The 18,879-nt window shown below is 37.8% G+C and overlaps 3 protein-coding genes across 5 annotated transcripts in view; 1 reads left to right on the forward strand and 2 right to left on the reverse strand.

Annotated features, from left to right (window-relative positions):
* Positions 1–18,879, reverse strand: part of LOC124170085 (acetylcholinesterase-like) — a 159,936-nt gene that overhangs the window by 29,110 nt on the left and 111,947 nt on the right. The gene's annotated exons all lie outside the window — the stretch shown is intronic.
* Positions 9,528–11,898, forward strand: LOC124170106 (myb/SANT-like DNA-binding domain-containing protein 3). Of its 2 annotated transcripts, none has more exons than XM_046548788.1 (4): positions 9,528–10,123; positions 10,398–10,662; positions 10,748–11,133; positions 11,620–11,898. In XM_046548788.1, exons 1-4 carry the CDS (start codon positions 9,956–9,958, stop codon positions 11,626–11,628), a joined length of 828 nt encoding a protein of 275 aa, XP_046404744.1. In that variant the 5' UTR covers positions 9,528–9,955; the 3' UTR covers positions 11,629–11,898. The 2 variants fall into 2 exon arrangements, with proteins under 2 accessions (XP_046404744.1, XP_046404752.1); XM_046548796.1 differs by having other exon boundaries at positions 10,751–11,133.
* Positions 12,222–16,355, reverse strand: LOC124170119 (putative nuclease HARBI1). Its single transcript, XM_046548807.1, has 5 exons — positions 15,914–16,355; positions 15,586–15,642; positions 14,501–14,719; positions 14,143–14,351; positions 12,222–12,732 (listed from the first exon to the last, which is right to left on the reverse strand). Exons 1-5 carry the CDS (start codon positions 16,199–16,201, stop codon positions 12,708–12,710), a joined length of 798 nt encoding a protein of 265 aa, XP_046404763.1. The 5' UTR covers positions 16,202–16,355; the 3' UTR covers positions 12,222–12,707.

The following is an 18,879-nucleotide window of genomic DNA, read 5'->3' on the forward strand; positions in this document are numbered from 1 at the left end:
AGCCTAGATAAATGATGTGATGTCGACTTTGAGCACTATTATATCATGTACTGCATGATTGAATTTGCTCTTAATCGATGGTTGCCAATCATTGTTTACAATCGGTCGTCGTTTCATGTCGATCGAGAGTTATTTTTCATGAGCACTTTAGTATTTGTGACTTTTCAATTCCATCAGCATGCTACATTTTCATTGGATTTATGAGTTGATCTGTAACTCGAGAAACCAAGGAAAATGGAAGTACAATCTATTGAGGCTACAACGTGTTGAAAAGTCATCGAAGTTCGTTTTACACGTTGAATTAAAATTGCCATTTGTCCCAATAAGCAACGAATTCTAAAATTTTAACCCTATAGAAAGATGTAACCGAACCTAATGAAATTATTTACCAATTCTCAAATTTTGTTAATAAAATTCTACCTATTGGCCCTTCTTGACCTCGTTATTGACGGCGTCGAATGTGGAGGAATCGTAATGGTATTACAAATCATAATTGGGCATTATTTTCCTTTTACTGAAAGTATGAAGCGGATATTTCCTCCTTGTATTAATGCCTCTCACTTTCGGTCGGTTGTAAGGACTCCAGTCGCACAAGCATTGTCTGTTTCCGCTAGTTGTCTATGACTAGATTGTCAACCTTAAGTTTACCATCGAAAATATATAATAGAATATAGAATTGTGCCTCAAAATTCCAGCGATATATCGAGATACGAAACTAAAGTACTTTATACTTTCTTAAGTAGATACTGTGCATCTGTTTTTCTAGGTTACACAAGGGTAAATTCATTAAAATTCTTTTGGAAGCTTACTATGTTTGATTATATCTTTTGTGCGATTTTTGGCGTTTAAAAATCCCTGTGAAAGTAATAAATAACCGAAGTCGGTTCCAACATCGGTTGACGTTGCATCATCTTCTTAAGATTAGGTTGTTAGATTTTTGAAAACTTCTGGAATGAAGTAGCCGAGGATGAATTTAAAGCTGTATATACTTCACTAAATCCCCTCATAGAGATAGCCAAAGAACCAGTTTTGTGCACGTAAATTTGCTGCCAAACTTTAGAATTACTAACAACATCGACCAGTGTTTCTCCAAATGATCTTTATCTTGGAAGTATTTCCGTGAATTTTGATCAGATGGTGATGTTTACCATTCAAGCCAGTATGAAATGCCTTGTATGCTTTCTTGGCGAGAGCCGAGATGGAATAAAAAATTGATTGGAAAAGGAGATTGGAAGACCAATAGGAATTGATATAATAACGACAGTGGGAAAAGAGATTTTGAATCGAATATGGTGAGATAAGTTAATGGAAACCGTTTAGATGATTAGAAAAAAAATATTAGAATGAGAGGCGCATGTGTAAAATCATTAGAGATCGATAAGTGACTCAAGCATTTGATAGGTCCTTTGCCGCTCGCGTTCTTCTATCGTGATTATATAATGCAGACTTTTGAACGTAACCTCATATTGGAAAAATGAATATAAAAATATGTGAAAATGAATGTCCAGGGCTACTTAAAGTGCAATTGAAACTGAAGTAAATATTTTTGTAAGAATTTTCTAAGCCACTGGCGTAAGTTATATTGATGACTATCGTTGACATACGCTAGACACGAACATAAATTAGAAGTATCGGTCTAAATTTATTCTACGAAAAAGGAGAATACCAACAGTTGGTATTATCCTTATTTATTTTTAATCTAGCTTTACTTCTCGTAGATAAGTCCAATTTTAGGCCATTGTCGGTACCTAAATATCAATCGAATGTCCTTACACCGAAATTTTGTTTGAGCCTTTTCCATATTTGATATGTATTTTCAAATCCTTCTTTGGAATACACTCCTTCAAATCTGGTGAACTGAACTCTGGTAGGCGTTATTTATTATGCGATTGAAGTGTTCGTATGCTTTAAGTAACAAATTTCATCTCCCCATACACCTATAAACAGTTGAATTAAGTACTTGATAAGAATCTGTGATTTTTACAGATCTTCAACCTAACTAAAAAATTATGATATAACCGTCCACCCTATCTAGGAAATTTTTAGGTTCACCCGAGCATACTATTAGTCAATATTGCTTATTTTTCAATCGTGAAGGCTTTATTTGTCCACAGAATTATTAAAAAACATGACATATTATCAGAGATGCTACTTTTTGTCTCTTCTAGGTTAGTGATAAATAACATGTATTTCGCTCAATGAATTGTATTGAAAATACCGTCGCGAATAACTTGCACAGGAGGAGTGTGTAAAGAAGGAGAGCCGATGACCACGCGATGACTCTTCGCGGGTAAAGGACGACTAGAATGATTCATTATATCTCTCGCTAGATGTCAGACATCGTCGGCTTCACTTTCTGAGAGGGCGCCGCAGGCCTTGTTTTCGTGAGCTAGTATTTAAACCCGTCCTTTCAGCTTATTTAGCGCCACATACAAGTTTTTCTTCCAGTATTGCCCGTGTTAACTCAGATATTTTCATTTTTACTTCAGGATGTCCATCAATGTTTCTATTGAAAGTAAATGTATTTTTGCCTCGGAGTCGCCAAGTGTTAGCAGTGAAGCGCAATGTATCCACCCACGAACTTCATGCTAGTAATTATTCACCTTTTCAAAGAATAAACATCTCAATTTAAAGCTATATATACTTCATTTCAATACCGGCCTTTACAAGTGGACCGTCGTACAAAGCGAGAAATGGAAAAGAAAAATTGGGATAGAAAAGTAGTAAGATCGGGGCGGAATATTTACTTATCGTATTAAACTAAAAAAATGTGTTTAATGAGTACAGTTTATTTGAATTCTTTTGTATAACAATGCATATCTCTCTTTCGTAAAAATTAACACCATGCCCGTCACGTACTATGATACTTGATGCATGCTGGTGTAATGCATGATGTGAAGCCGACATTTTAGCTTTACATGCACGCTATGTGCTCTCAAAACTGCGGTTGATGTGGACTTGCTACCTCTCATGGCTTTTCCTCGTCCACTGAGTAATATCGTGCGCTTAAAATAGCGAGCCATTTAAATACTACAAATGACTGAGAATAAAATATACAACTCTTTGTTATCTGATTACCTTCATGCACATGAAAGATTATTTCTGTTCTGTTACTGGCCTTTCCAGGGTTTCCTTACACTTTCGACTCATTTATCAAATCCGTCAGTCTGTTGGTTGAGGTGGGGTTGGAGTGGGTACGAAATGAATACGTGTCCCCCTATCTTGGCGGTCTCTATAGGGATAGTGCATGAACTGCGTTCCCGTAACAGTTATTTTTCACTCCTTTCTCCTCTTGTTTGAAGACCCTGCCTGGCGGTATTTCTTCTAGCCCCTCTTCCACGACAAATAACGCAGTCTCTAAAACATCAAAATATCTTTGCGATTGTTTGCTTTTATTCATGAAGTCGCCCGAGTACGGTACAACTATTCCCGCTCATGGCTTTTTTCTCCTTCTATCAAGGGTTCCTAACATGAAAATCGTATTGTCGGAGTCACAATTCTAGCTGTGAGTGGACTAAAACGAACGGTTGCACATGAGCCTAAAAATGTATGGAAGCAATTTCAAGATAATTAGCGTTCAAGCTTACGTTTGCTCTCAATAACACCTTGAATTAATTTTTTTCTCTTATTATAGTCCGTGTTATGGAAATTATGATGTTGATGGATAAAAAAATATACTGGCGCGTTTAAATGAGCGCACCTTTAAGTGAACTCTCCTCCCACGCGTTTTTTTACCGCCAATTTATGACGCAATTTTTATGAGAAGCAGTTGATAGATTAGGATTAAACAGGATGCACTTTTATTTTTTATTTTTTTCATGTTCTATTGTAGTGCAAAATGTTATTTTAAGAGTTCACTATTTCCATATTTAGTTTTAGTTTATCCGGTGGTTATTTTCGCACACCACCTTTCCAGCGTAAATTGAGCGAAGCAGATTCATTTCAGCTTGCATTACAGTAATTTTTCATTGGAATCCGATTTTTTTAATTCATGGAACCTATTCTTATTATTTAATTAGTTAATTCACTAATTTGGCCAGAATCAGCTCCTCAACCTCATCCCTCTCTTTCTCTGTAATTCTCGCAACAAGCCGACTCTTCTCAAGTGAGGGACTACATTAATGTCTTTTATTTTGGTTGCGGCTTTGTTTTGTTTGGAATCGGTCGGATATTAGGATATTTTTTATGGAGTTCTCCTTTGAAATCATCGATTTTAACTTCTGCTTATAAATTAGCATTATTGTGACGTCATAAAAGAACGTGCTTTGGTGATATTTTTGCTCAAGTGCTTTGCTCAAGTAACGTAATACACGCTCTAGGGGATGGTCGCCCGCCAGAATGTGGTGCACGATGTTTGTGTAACCGGGGACCGGAGTGTTCTGCTCTATAGGCCCTTTTGGTTCAAGTTATTCATTACCTACTCACTATCTCGATCAATCAAAGTACTTAAATTTGACCTACGATGAAACGACGAAATTCGTCGAAAACCGTACTAATGTAATTGCTTAATGAAGCGGCGACTGCTGGGCCTGCTGTGCCGTGATGGGTACCTTGAGCATTTTACTTATTTACCCGTTGAATAGACATCAGCCAATCTTATTATTTTCCTTCGGGGGTGTAGTATCTCCTCTTAAGAGAAGCTCTAATATTTTTCCCTAAACCCATTAATTCTCTCACCTTGCGTGAGAAAAAGGGTGGTCTCGATACGTGGAATAAGCAGAGAGAACTAGAAGATGAGATATAAAGGAGCCAGAGGGTGTGAATGGGTGCTGTGTCTTCTGAGGGTTGAGGATGTGATAACATCTATGATGGGGAGATGGGTTGTTATGCGAGGTCGCCTGAGAGGAAGGAAGGGGTGGGGGTTTATGGATGCTGCGAGATGAGATAGCCCTTAATGCCCGGCAGGAGGAAGAACGAGAAACGGGTTTTATAGCTGTGGACACTGTTATAGTCTGACGCGTATGATTGTCTACCTCTATGCAACACTCACAGAGTAAACAGATAGATTATCACAATAGTATTAATAAAATATATACTTAATATTTCTTACGTAATCATTATAATTACGTTTAATATAATTAAAATATTGGACCTAATAAGTCTTATATTAAACGGGTATATAAATGATTTCGAGACCTTAAATTATCGCAATTCCTTGCAGAAAATGTTGCCTTTAGTTGCGTGACGCATTAGAGTTTAATTAGTTCGTCATCCTAGGTTAAAATTTGCTTTAATGGGATGAAGTGGACCTTTTTACCTGCCGGTGGACTGCGTCCAAAGCTAGGTGACGTCATGCGAGAAGCAGCCGCTTCAATGGTAGGTAGTCGACAGACCTCAACGGCCTCAGCCCTAACGAATCGCGATAGACTTGGACACTCCTCTGTCCTCTATTGGGGCTTATACTCTATCTCTAAATTGTTATCTCTAAATTGTATCTCTAAAATATCTAATCCGTCTTGGTTTCACGCGTTTCTTTGCGTTTTATTGAAGGGAGAATAGTATGTAATTTTCGCATAATCATGAAAAATCCTTATCAGTTTTAAGACCTGTCACTTCCCCAGCAGGACTAAAATATTACGTTTCTGTACGTCTGGTAACGTGACAGGCATTTGAATTTAATAGTCTATTTGAAGTTTTGGAGAAATCTTTCCAAGTTTTTTTTTCTTATTCAAAACGCGGGAATTATATCCAGCCTATCGTAGCATCCGAAGATATATTTCCTTTTAGGGTGGAGCCATTGGATAACTAGTTGCTATATTAAGTGCAGCTGATTTTTCTGCTCAATCGTAGTCAGTAATTGTAGGCCCAGTTGTTATTTTCACGCTTTGATGAGCGTGCTCAGTTGATAGCCGATTTGAAGGGTCTAGGTTTGTCACTGAGAATGAATCTATATTTCCCACTGGCCAGCCAGCCCCGTGATTGTGCCAGGAAGTTTTCTATTTCTTTTCGTATCTTCTGTTATTTTATTTAATGGCGGAAGTGAAAAAAGCGTATGCTAGCACAAGTGGGAGGGCTGATTTGAAGGTTTTAGGTTGGTCACTGAAAAGCAAAATATAGCTCTTATTGGCCATCCATGAACATGATGGTTTGCGTTTCATGATGTGAATTTGTTTCTGATTCTTTGATTTGCTGGCAAATTTAGAGAAACTATGTCCTCAATATGAAGGACATAAAGACCAGCGATAATTGGTCCCAAATATACTCGTACCTCACCCCAAAAATTAGAGTAGATTTTAAGATTCAGATGTTACTTTATTTTAAGATCTTGATTTCTCATACTTTGTTCGTCCGTGATTAACCTACGGCCTCTATTGTGAGCTGTATGTTGTTTTAGAATGCTTAAAGGCTCCCACATAAAGGCTGTTATGTCACGTGGCATGGTATGCTTGAATGTTGGATCCTGAATTTCTTCCTGTTTACTGCTTTCGATCTGAACATGAAAAAATGAATTCTTCCCAAAAGCATCACCAACTATGATCTTCTTTTTATATCTTATGTTCATATAATAGTAAGAGAAATATTCAGGCTTATTTTCAAAATATCTTGTTGTAGAATTCAAGTTAATGGAAAAGGTGAATTTAGTTGTGGTGTGGAGGCATCTTTATCTATAGTTTTTGGGGAGAAGATATTATGAATTAAAGTTAAAAATAAAAAATTGTCCAACAAAAATGAAAGGCCACGAGATAGGGAATACAAAACCGATTCCAGAACGGTGGCTTATAAGTCATTCTTTATTTTTAAATAAAGACCTCAACTCCTAAAAACCCAATAGAACACCGTTCAGATAGCCTTATACTCTACGTTGCCTTACTCTTAAACTATGCATGTCCATCTGTTTTTATATTAGCTGCGGTTATTTGAAATATACAATGATTATATGCTATTTTATATTTCCTTTTACAAATTTCACTTCATGACGCCGTGAAATTGAACTTCCATGCATTTCAGTCCTTTGTTTTGACGCCTTTTTTCCATTATTTGCACGGTTAGTTAACGAGCTAAGTTCTTCATTTGGGATACTTTTTCGTCTGCATGTAATCAATTGTTTAGACTTCTTGTGGGACGGATGGTATGAAAAATTTTAATTAGGCGTTTTCAGATTAAAATATGGTGCTTTACCCTATTTTTCCTCCTCTTGTCCTTAGTACCTACCATGCAAAATCAAATCCAACGTTTGTAAAAGACGTGTTGTTGCTGACGATACAAAAATAGGATTTTTTGACTTTATTGACGAATTTCGACCTAGTTTTTGAAAATGAACGGGGATCGAGTTGGTAAAGTGGTTAGAGTGGATTTGATAATCCTACTCACATGGTCCGAGTCCAAATCCCGGCGGTGGCGTAGATTTTTAGAGACTAGCAAATCCCTTTGTGAGTGCTTTGTGGAGGGCTACTTCAAGTATAGCACAATGACCGTCGGATGGGACGTTCGGCCGTGTTCCCCTTGGCGCCTTTTGTTATGAGCAGGCTAATGCAGACGCAGGGTTTCTCCCCATCCTTCCTTCCCTTCCTTTACCTATGGCGCTAATCTTCGCTGCCGGTCGAATCCTCCAAATACCATGCCTTTAAAATTATCTAATGATCAATACATAAAAGACAGTTCAATCTGACCCTAAGATTCTGCTCATAAATAAAACCTGCGTGTAGTTGCAGAACGTTTTCTCTATGAAAGTTGATGATTTTGGACCCTAATAATGCCTCGCCATATTAAGCTTCCTCCTATACTTGGCGAGAGTTATCGCAGGTGTGTAGGAAATGACATTATTATTGAAAGAAGACATTCACAAAACGTCCGCATGGCCACCAGGTAGGAAATTATATCTAGTGTCATATTTATCGCCTTACTGACGGTGGTTCTGGAAAGTAACTAAATTTTTTAAGTCCTAAGTAAGCTGTTATTTGCTGCTTCAAGACTAAAACTTCAATGAATTTCCTTCAATAGGAATTAAAAATAGTAAAAAAACATGTTTTAGGCAAATTATCCTAAGGATAATAACTTTTTTACTGTCTAATATTATCTTTTAGGGTAAGGGGTATGTTTCACACCACTGAAACGTGGCATGTCTTTCAAACTCCTGCTCCTGCAAACTCCTGGTATGCTCCATGTCAAATGAGTGGTTAAAAGTTAATAATCCCAAAGTAATTATTCTAAAATATATCAAATTAAATCCATTTTCCGAGCCATTTCCAAAACTCAATCCATTTGGTATAGTTTCCCAGGGAATGCAGACTGATATGAAGCGTTATGTTCTCACATCCGTTTTATCACAGAATAATGAATTTTTTTCAATGAATATTTCTCATTTGAAGGTAATGTAGCATATGATAATAGTATAGAAATGCATTCCAGATCCTTTCAATATTTTCATTGAACAATATTCATTAATTTCACCTCCTCACGCCTGAAATAGTACTTCGAAATGGCATTCCTTTCGTTTCGCGTGCAACTTCCTTTGCAGCTACCGACACACTTGGAGGCCAATTTTGATCGGAGTGGTGGCGACGGCCGGCATGGCGCCCAAGATAATGCCAGTGGGGCAGGGTTGCTTTCGGCCTTCGCCCCCAATACACCACCCCTCTACCTTTTCCCTACCCACTCTGTCCCTCTCGACCTCGAGACGTCGTCGTCGTCGGCAGGGGGGGGGGGGGGGCAGGACTTGAAGTGGCCAGCCCTGAATTTCTCGGACTTGGTGCTTTGTTTCGGGGTTCCTCGCTCGCTACTCCTTCCTCGTCTTACCCCCCCTGCCCTGCCCTCTCTCTCTCTCGATGTTGCTTTCCATCTCTGCTCTCATTTCCGCCCCCAATCTCCATCTCCGCCCCCCCCCCCATCCTTCACCCTTTTTGCCTCATCCCGCAGTCCTAACTGAATTCCTCCCAAGATGAACTCTTCGCCGAGAGAAGGCGTTCAGTGACAAAATTGAGTTGTGGATGGCTGGGCGAGCGCGCCTCGGGGGAGGCTTGTGGGGGGTAGTGGAGTGCGACCTCACCCCTCCTCCTCTCCCTCCCCCAGTGGGGGGGGGGGGGTTAAAAGGGTTGCCCGTGGGGTGGGAGGCTACGGTGGAGAGAGAAGGCGTGAAATGGAGGGTCGCGGGATGGGAGTGGGGGGGGGGGGGGAGCCCCGGGGGAGTGAAAAAGAGCAAGAGGCGATGTATGCTCAAGGAGGCTGTTCTCTTTAAAAAGGGGCTCGAGGTGAGCAACTGTCGCTCTCTTTAAGTAATCCTTCACGTGTTCGTGACAGTTTTATTGACAAACATTTGTTTTCCACACCTCCCTTCGTAGAAAATATCCGCTGTGTCTTCACTTAAATTCTTCCTGTTTTTATAATAATTTTCAAGTAATCTTTGCTAGCATAATTCAACTGTTTGTCGTAGCGTGATGGAAATCTTATTCTTAGCGACATTATTTGTGATACCATCCCCATAGCCCATTCCATTCCGAGTGTTGAGAAAATTCTTCATTTTGTGAGAATTATTTCCAAGGAGCTTTTCTGAAGAAGGGAACATTTTAATTAGCACGTTAACTTTGTGACTTTAAGGCCCGTATTGTCAGTCGCGCCTTCTATCGCGACCTTCTATCTAGGTGACCTTCACCTAAAAGGAAGCCAGTCAGTTCGAGAGTCCGTCCTTCTCTATTGTCGCCTTCGCCTTCGATTAGAAGGAGATATTGTTTACGTTCACGGACTGATCCGTTCACTCGGCCAGAAAAAAGCGAAGCGTTACGGAGGTAAATAAGGTTGCCGCCCATTTCGAAGTTAATTAAAATCGAATTATTCCGTGTGCCGCGACAGTGACTGTAGGTCCAATTGTTCGAGGGACAATGTTAATTATATTTTCGCTTTTCTTTGTTGCACCTGAATAGGTTGTAATTACTAATTATTGGAGTTCCCTCGCAATAACAATCAAAATTCAATCAATCGGAAAACTATAATCACGCAGAAATAGACAGACGCAATCAGAATGGAGTCGAGGATGACGGCTGCGGAGAAAGATTTGCTGGTAGCGTTAGTTATTAAAAATAGGGATATACTAGAGAATAAAAGGACAGATGCTGTGACGTTGTCTGATAAGACACGATGCTGGAGAAACATTGAAGCTGAATTTAACGGAAATTCTCAAGTCGTGAAGGTAGGTAATACTAGAGTTATTGGCTGGTCGTGTACATTAGTAATCTATTGTATTACTTGCTCATAGAAATGTTGTTGTTTAATGACAAAGTGTGTTATAGTGCATTAAAATAATATATATTTTTAACTTAGTTAAATTTTTAATAAGACACAATGTTTCCGATGTAGTTTTATGCATAGCGCGTAAAAATGAAATGCCGATGATGTGCGAATAAATATATGCGGCGATGTAGGAAGTACTCTTTGTTTAATTGAAGTGGATTTCACTTAAATAGCGAAATTGGAAGCAACTGAGGAAGGCATGGGACAACGTGAAAACGAAGAGGAGGAAGGCCCAGGCTCAGGAAACCCAGCAGAGGTTGGCCACAGGCGGTGGGCCATATGTACCGCCTGTGTGCGATCCCAACCCTGAGTTGGAAATAGCCATCCCATCACTGTCACACTGTGAGCAGAATGTTGGGGATATGGATGACGACTGCCTGGATTCGCCTCCTATCCCCAACGCGAGCAGTGGGCACACGGAACTGGAGTATCCAACAAGTAAGTATGTGCGATATTGCTTGTGGTAATGCATTACCTGTCGTTATCGAAATTATACAATAAATTTTCTTTTTTCTTTTCAAAGTAGTCGAGGCTCCACCGTCAGATGTTCCGTGTGCCACGACAGTGATGGGAGGTCCGATAAGGACACCATCCTCCTCTGGTGGCATGACCAGAGGAGCTGCTGTAGAGAGAGAGTTGCAGGACCGGCTTGAGGGCTTGAAATCTTACAACGCACACCGCGATAAGATTCAAGCCCTCAGGCAAGAGACAGCACAAGTGGAGCTGGCCACAGCCAAGCTGATCAATGACTTCCAACTGCGGAAAGTGAAGCTAGACGAAGATACACAGAATCTGCAGTTGGAGGTCTTGAGACTGCAAAGGCTGCAGCAGGAGCAGGCTCTGGCGCACCAAAAAAGAATGGATGAAATCCAAATAAAGATTAAGGAGCAGGAGTTGCGCCAGATGATGGTTTGCTTTACCATTATTTGTATTGTACTTTAGTGGTAGAAGTTGTCAGGGTAATAATTTCTGTAAGGTATTTTAAAACAAATTTAAAAGGAATTAGAATGAAAAATTTGTTTCTCAAGTCCATATCTTTGCCAATGTATGTTGTGAATTTAATGTGTTAAGATCAATGGAAATATGGCTTCAGGCTTCATTTATCTTTTCCTTCATAAATGCCTTCACTACAATAATATCCGTATTTGAGACAGGCTGTGATATCGATTCCTTTCCATGTTTACTTATTAAATGAATATTGCATAGTTCCTATGAAATAGATGCAAAGGACGATGTCGCATTCAAAGAAATGAAAATCAATGATTTTAGTAATATTAAAATGCATGCACATATGTTGGTTGAAGAAAGTATTTTCACTTATAATGGGATGATTTAGCAAGCAACATTTTTTGAATATTAATATTTCAACTAATTATAAATTTTCCCCATTTTTAGGAGAAGTAGTGCTCCTGTTGCCACCTTTGCATGGCCAGCTCCATTCTGCTGTCCTGGAACTCTCTCTCTCTCTGCAGGATGTTACTGATGGTGTTCTTGTGGATCATGGCTATTTCCAATGCAGGGTTCCATTGGGTTTCCTGCCGCTTATATCCTCCTCCCATGTCTTCCTCAGTTGTATAAGACCAGCATCGTACCTTCTCATTCAGCGTCACATAATCTGTCCTAATATTCTCTATTATATCCCTATTTTTAATAATTTATGTAACCAGCTGTCTTTTAAAATATTATTCTGTAAACTTTTTTTTTCATTAAATAGAACAGTAGTGAAATGTACTGAAAAGTCTTTCATTCTTTGTTAATCCCACTTTTCTACCCAGGAAAGCAACTTTCCTTTTTCGAAACCTTTCAGCAATATACGGCAGCAAGGAAAAAATGAAAGGTTACAAAATGAACAATTTTGATAAAGAAATATGCAGTATTAGCTATATCTACTATAATCATCCAACTTAAAAGAAAAAAATCATCGTGCCAATGGTTAATGTCATCAGAAAGGGAGCCAACATGGGCCAACAAAAACACTGCAGTTAACTGTAATTTGTTTTTTATTATAATAGAACAACCTCGATGATTTCATTAAATATAAATTCAACAATCCTTACAACTCAGCTCAGCAATACATAAGAGAAGGTGAAAACCAGTAGATAATACTCGGAAAGGGAACTTATGATGGTATAGGATTTCAGAGAGACAGTGACTGATGCACAGCTACCATGAATAGCAGTGGAATGCCTGTACCAGCAATATTAGAATCACTGATGACCATGGGGAAAAGACTTGACAGAAGAGGAATTCACAGCCATCAGAAATGTCTCCATGCAACAGCTAATTTCCCTGACAAATTCCCATTAAAAGACTAGGAGGCAAAGCAACAGGCATCGGCTTAAAGGAACAGGAATAGAAACTATGGAGATGTCTGCAAACAGCAGGGGTCCATCCATGAAGCACAATATCCATAACAGCAGCTGAAGCACATATCTGATCCTGGACAAATGTTAGGAAGACTGTGGTATCCATTACTGACTTACTTATTCACACCAGCTGTCAACCCTCCTGTAATGCAAATAGAAGAATATAAAACACAGAAACATATTATTTCCTAGTTATTAAGTGAGGATAATTGAAAATTTCATGAATTAACTCTCCCAGAATTAGAATATATTGAAAGACAGTTAACACGTGTTAACAGTTAACATTATAAAGTTGTTACTTTGCATCAATAATAAGGATAGGTATAATGTTTAATGCATGTGAGGAAGGATGGATTCCCAATGCGCATGCATTAAATGAATGGCAGTATTGAAAAGGTCGTTAAGTTTACCCTATCACTACCAATAAATTGTTTTTTAATTCTAAAGATCCCATTAATGATGAAGAAATGGTAGTGTTTATTTCATGAGATGTAACACAAATGATTATAATTTTTGCTGATCAGACTGGGAGAAAATTTATCTATGGGTTGATGAAAATTTCACACATGACATAATAGTGTGGAAAATTATTATAGCTGATTGTATCATTGCTATCTATGAACTTCCACAAAGTGACATTCTCTCATTGGAGATCAACTTGGAATGAACTTAAACACTTGATTTTAAGTAATATCATGATCATCACAGGTTTTTCTATAGTCTGTTTAAATGTCTGTGAGAAGAACATACGAGTGAAGCATTAATTGAAATTAAAAAAACTCAAATAAACCATTAAACATTACCAATTTTTTGTTACCTACCTATTATAAAGAATTTGTCCTTAAAAAGATTAAAACAATTAACAAGATACCAAACATGGCCTAGGATATCTTATTTCAGCAATGACTATGAGTAGGTCATCAAGCAATACTAGAGCATCAAGGATCAGATTTAAAAACACATACAGAATTTTTAGGGTCAGGAAAAGGATTACCTAATTCAAGCCCATTTCAAAAGAAAGATAAATAATATGTATTTTAATTCTATATGGTCGTAAAGAAAACTCTCAAAAAAAAGTTTTAAACCAGTTTTGTACCTCTTTTGAAATGGATATGAAATGCATGAACTGTTCCTTTAAGTGTAAGCATCGTAGGACTTGAATAAACCTATCTTAGCCAGGCAGTGGTACATTTACCTTGTTATCATAGAGACAATAAGTCAAAGTGTATAAGACAGTATGAATACCTTTCTGAATATAGTACTCAACTACAGCTGATATGATCTGTTTCATTTGCACTTTTCCAATAATTTTTTTTCACTATGCCATTTTATTTTTAAGCATTGTTATTGCATCTATGTAAGAGAAAAACAGCGTGCCATGGCATAGAAGGTCATCATTACCACCATTAATAAGGATTACAATTAAATAGTCTCCCTACATACTCTAAAAACTCTATCTAACATAATAGCATGAATGATAAATATAGATAACTGAAAAAATACGCCCAAGGTACAGAGAAACATACAAATCATAATTAATAGGAATATTTACCGCCTTTCAGGACCAGTTGTAGGATGTAAAACTGGTGTGAATAAATAAGCAAGTAATGGATAACCACTATCCCCTAGAAGGATTCCTCGCATCTGCCCAGCTTCAAATCTGTGCTTAAGCCTACTGTTATGGAATATACGTGCATCGTGCACGGATCCCTGCCATCTGCAAACAATATCCATAATTTCCATGGATGGTCCCACCACAACCTACAAAGAAGACACTATGAGATTACAAAAGAAGGCAGCCTATGAATTACAAAAGGATTATTACATTATAAATGGATACAAAAGTAATTTCTATATGTAGAAACTTAATTTCCATGTAACAGTATTGTTTTCTACAAGCAATGCAATACCTGAACGTTCATGGAGAACCATCCTTTCCTGTTCCTATAAACCTCTGCCAGGTCACCTCCAGGGCTTTTAATGGGAATGTGGGTGCAGTCGATGCATCCCACCACGCCAGGAAAATTAGCTATTGCATAGAAACTATTTCTGATAGCTGCAAATTCTTCCTCTGTCGACGGTCTTTTCACCCACAACGGCAGCTTAGCAGCTAGTTCTGCACTGACATTCTAAAGTGGAATTTAAAGCACATATTTTTGTTAATAAACTACTTATACATTACTACACTTGAGGACTTTATAAGGTAATTGTGATAAAAAGTATCCACATGTATCTTCTCAGAATTTAATATCAAGTGTCATCCACGAAAAGTTTCAACAAAATGTAAATGTACGCGAACGAAATACACTAACATCAAACTCTTCATTACTTATAAGTTGAAATAACGATCAGGAATAGCAATAATAGATAATTACGAATACTGACAACTATTGGACAAGTAAAAACTAATCATAACGCTTTGAAAAGTAATCGGCTATATTAATATAAAAATTGATGAAGCAATAAAATCGATGCACGTAGCACAGAGTTAAAACACACAAAAATATGTATTTTGATGTCATCACCAACTCTCTCTCTCTCTCTCTCATTAAATGTCAACAACAACTCTTTCCATTATGGTAGTATACATACTTCTTTGAGAGCGAAAATCTCAGCATACAAAAAGGCGTAATGAAAACATAAACAACGAAAATAACTCCACACGACTGTACCTACTGTTCATAACCGGTCTCCCATGCAATACTTTACCATTAGAATTCTTTTAAATCTTTCACAAATGAGTAATTAATGCAGTTTTCTCAGGCGATGTAAGTCTGACCGTGAAATGAAAACACGCGTTAAGTTAGCCCAACAAAAGGCATCTCAATTTATTTTCTAATGTGATGTTTACCGTGTTACGTCAAGGACAGCAGAATTCTGTTACCCGTAACTGTTCGACGAAGGAGCACAATTTGAATTGACGTTTCCTTTGTAAAGTTCGTTCCACTATTTTTAAATAGTATAAAAAAGCCATTAATGATCACAAACAACTTACCTTCAAGATCTGCGAAACAGACGGTTGAGATACTTGAAGAAGGTCAGCACAGACCAACTGCAATCGACAAAATGGTTTCTTTAGACGGGGAAAACTAACGAAAATGAATGCGAATATCATCTATGCATCATAACATTATTCGTTAACACCAAACAATAATTACTACGAGTGCATTCAGGTCATTTGAAGTGCTTTGCCAATGTAAACAAAATTTCGAATAGTAAACAATACGGCTACAAGCTGAATAAATCAACCAACTCTACAATTATTTCCAACTTACAAACACGCTAAATACTACAATATCAAAAGGAAACTTTATTTCACTTACCTGAAAGCTGCCGGTGGCAAAAAATCGCAGGGCCGTCAATAATTTCAATATTGGTGGAACAGGCATTCCACGGTTGCTGATGTTTTGCAATGCTATCATGGGTAGCAGTACATCAATCACTGTTCTCTTCGAAAACCTGTACCTGGTCATAAATTCCCCTTCCGAGTAATATTCTACTGGATTTTGCCTATCTCTTATGTATCGCCGAGGTATGTAGTTATAAGGATTGTCGAAAATATATTCAATAAAATCATCGAGGTGTTCATCGCGCTCAAATAATTCCGCCATGTTATTTAGGTACTGTTGCTATGGTTGGAGGCCTTCTCGTATTAGAAGCATAGCCCAGGGTATGCTTCTAATCGAAGGCCACAGTCGCCTCCTATAGGAGGAGAGGAGCGTCTCTCAATATGAAATCTCAACAGAAGGAGGGTTAGAAGGTGAAGGTCGCCTGGAAGGCGCGACTGACAATACGGGCCTAAATGGAGCTAAATAATAATTTCAGGCTTTTGTGATGATAAGTAAGTGTTATTTAGTTTTAGATTTGTAAGACCTATAACTCGTCCAACTACCAAACTAATTCTTTTGTATAGATCTATCGTTAAATTATTTCCAAATTCAAGTATGTATTATTATGGATGCTGTGATTATTTTCGCAGGTCCCACCAATAAACAGATAGGGCGACAGTTCATTAAATAGATGAAAATGTAAACTAAGGCGTTTGGAGGAGTAAAGTACTTCATAGGGCAGTTATTAACGTCGAAAATTCCAGAGAACTAATATTTAAATCAATTTTGTGAGTGACGCAAGGAATATTTATTTCGCAGAGTAACTTTGTCGTTAAATGTGCTTAAGATTAGGATAAACTATATTTATGCGTCAAGATATTACACCTTAATTGTTAGTTTTCATATCTATCTATATATATAAAAGAAAGTCGAAAAAGGTGTTAGTTAGAACACTTATAACTCGAGAACGGCTGCACCGATTTCAATGAGATTTGGTTCTTTGGATTCGTCTCAGGCGGGGTTAACATATAGGCCATTAAAAAAAGGATAATTTCACAAAAAAAATTCATCTCTTTCTAACAATATGTTTTTAGGAGTTAGCAACGCAACAGCAATTGATAAGTCGGTCAAAACTACCAATTAAATTATTTGTTTTGTTTTTACCCATTTAATAACTGAACTTCGTAACAATATAATATTTTAATTACTAAATATATTCAAAATATTGAAATTGCATTTAAAATATTTAATTCTAGCTAATTTTAAGCCCAGCTCGAGTTGACTCTTCACTACCGTGTTTGTAAACAAATCTCCAAGCAATTGTTGACAAAAGGTAATGTCCGTGTTTCTGTCGAGGAATCGAGCAGTTTGATTACACTTTCTCCGAATATTTGCAATTTTTTTTTGGAAGGTGAGCTCATCAACAAAGAGTTCCAGAATATGATTGATCACCACAAAAATCAAAAATGATTGATTGAGTGAGCAATTTCGACGGCCTAGAACGAAGATGTGGATCACTCAAACTAGGTAAATCAGGATCAAATAATTGGTACTCTGCATGAATTCAAATCTTTTAACTGAGTAATAAACGAAGACGAAGTCACCAACCATCTAACTGAATATATAAAGTCCTTGGACGTACCTTGCTTACCACGGCACGATTAACAGCTAAAGGAAGGCTCTGTGTTCATGATATTTCGAAACCTAAACTCACCATAGCTATCCAACGGAACGCGTTTGGTTATTTAAAAAATTGATAATGAATGTGACTCACGCGACTTTACTCAAAGGAAAACTCAAAGATGAGGAAGTTCTCATTCCTCATCTTTCCATGATCCCAACATATATGCCCTTTTGAGCTTAAATGTATTCAATTTCCAAGTAGTGTTGCATTCGCGATAACGATTAACAAATCGCATGGTCAGTCTTTCAGTTTTAGTGATGTTTGTGCTCATGTGCTAATGAAAACCCATGATTTTCTCATGGTAAATTAAACCTGCTATGTTTACGAGTCGGTAAACCATCCGCTGTATTTCTTCCTTCGCTTCAAGGGCGCAGCTAATACTACGGGTCTTTAGGGTATGGAAAACTCGCTAAGGTAAGCGAGAGGTGTGGGGGCCCTCCCCCAGACATTTTTTCAAGATAAATGGTTCAAAATAGCGGATTTTGCGGCTGTGTGAATAGTTAAATATGTTTTGTTTGTTACCTATCCGTCCCCCTAATATTAGTAACAAAGTTTTTTATAAATAAGTTCTCTGAGCTCTTGGGGAGGTTTTACCCCCCAAAACCCCCCTCGCTGCGTCACTGCTTCGCTTCGCCATATTTATTTAGCGTCATCTGTTTTATATTGCACCTGATAAAAGAAAAACTGTTGTTTATCATAAGGTGCTTGACGCACTACATTAAACCCGAATGTGTAGGACACACCGAAGTGCGTTTACGCAGTGCATTTTTTCCAAACAGAGATACTGTAACTGGCGCGCCTAAAGTCATTTGATACGAATGCTGCTGCTTCATAGGGGCTTTTCTTACACGATTTTGAGCATCAGTCAAGCGTCGGTCTGGCGTTGTGTTAACCTGCCCCGTGAACGGGCTAAGTGTACGCAACAGACTTGGACTTAAAAACTTTTTTTTACGGTTAAAAGCCAGCATCAAATAGCCAGAAAGTGAATGCGTATAATTTTTATTTCATTAACTGCTTTATAAAACTACAATGCCCAAAATTTCTTAAGCTATTTTCATGCTCATTTACGTAGTTTTATTGGATTAGTATCTTATTTTATTATAATAAACATGGTTATAAACGATACAGCCGCTATTGATTTATAAATGTGTAACTAAACTGTTAGTTCATTGATTGTTAGGGGGTACGAAGTCCGCCGGGTCAGCTAGTTTAATCATAAATATCAAATTTTACATGTTAGTTAATATTCGGTTGGAAATGTCCGTTTGTATCCATG

This window comes from Ischnura elegans, chromosome 1 (assembly GCF_921293095.1).
Source record: "Ischnura elegans chromosome 1, ioIscEleg1.1, whole genome shotgun sequence".
In the NCBI taxonomy this organism is placed as follows: domain Eukaryota; kingdom Metazoa; phylum Arthropoda; class Insecta; order Odonata; family Coenagrionidae; genus Ischnura; species Ischnura elegans.

Excerpts from the sequence above, each read along its gene's own strand:
- LOC124170106 (XM_046548788.1), top strand. The coding sequence starts at position 9,956 with ATGGAGTCGAGGATGACGGCTGCGGAGAAAGATTTGCTGGTAGCGTTA. Across the intron at positions 10,124-10,397 it reads GAAATTCTCAAGTCGTGAAG|CGAAATTGGAAGCAACTGAG; the intron begins GTAGGTAATACT and ends TCACTTAAATAG. Across the intron at positions 10,663-10,747 it reads GGAACTGGAGTATCCAACAA|TAGTCGAGGCTCCACCGTCA; the intron begins GTAAGTATGTGC and ends TTCTTTTCAAAG.
- LOC124170119 (XM_046548807.1), bottom strand. The coding sequence starts at position 16,201 with ATGGCGGAATTATTTGAGCGCGATGAACACCTCGATGATTTTATTGAA. Across the intron at positions 15,643-15,913 it reads TTGCCACCGGCAGCTTTCAG|TTGGTCTGTGCTGACCTTCT; the intron begins GTAAGTGAAATA and ends TGTCGATTGCAG. Across the intron at positions 14,720-15,585 it reads CTGTTTCGCAGATCTTGAAG|AATGTCAGTGCAGAACTAGC; the intron begins GTAAGTTGTTTG and ends ATTCCACTTTAG.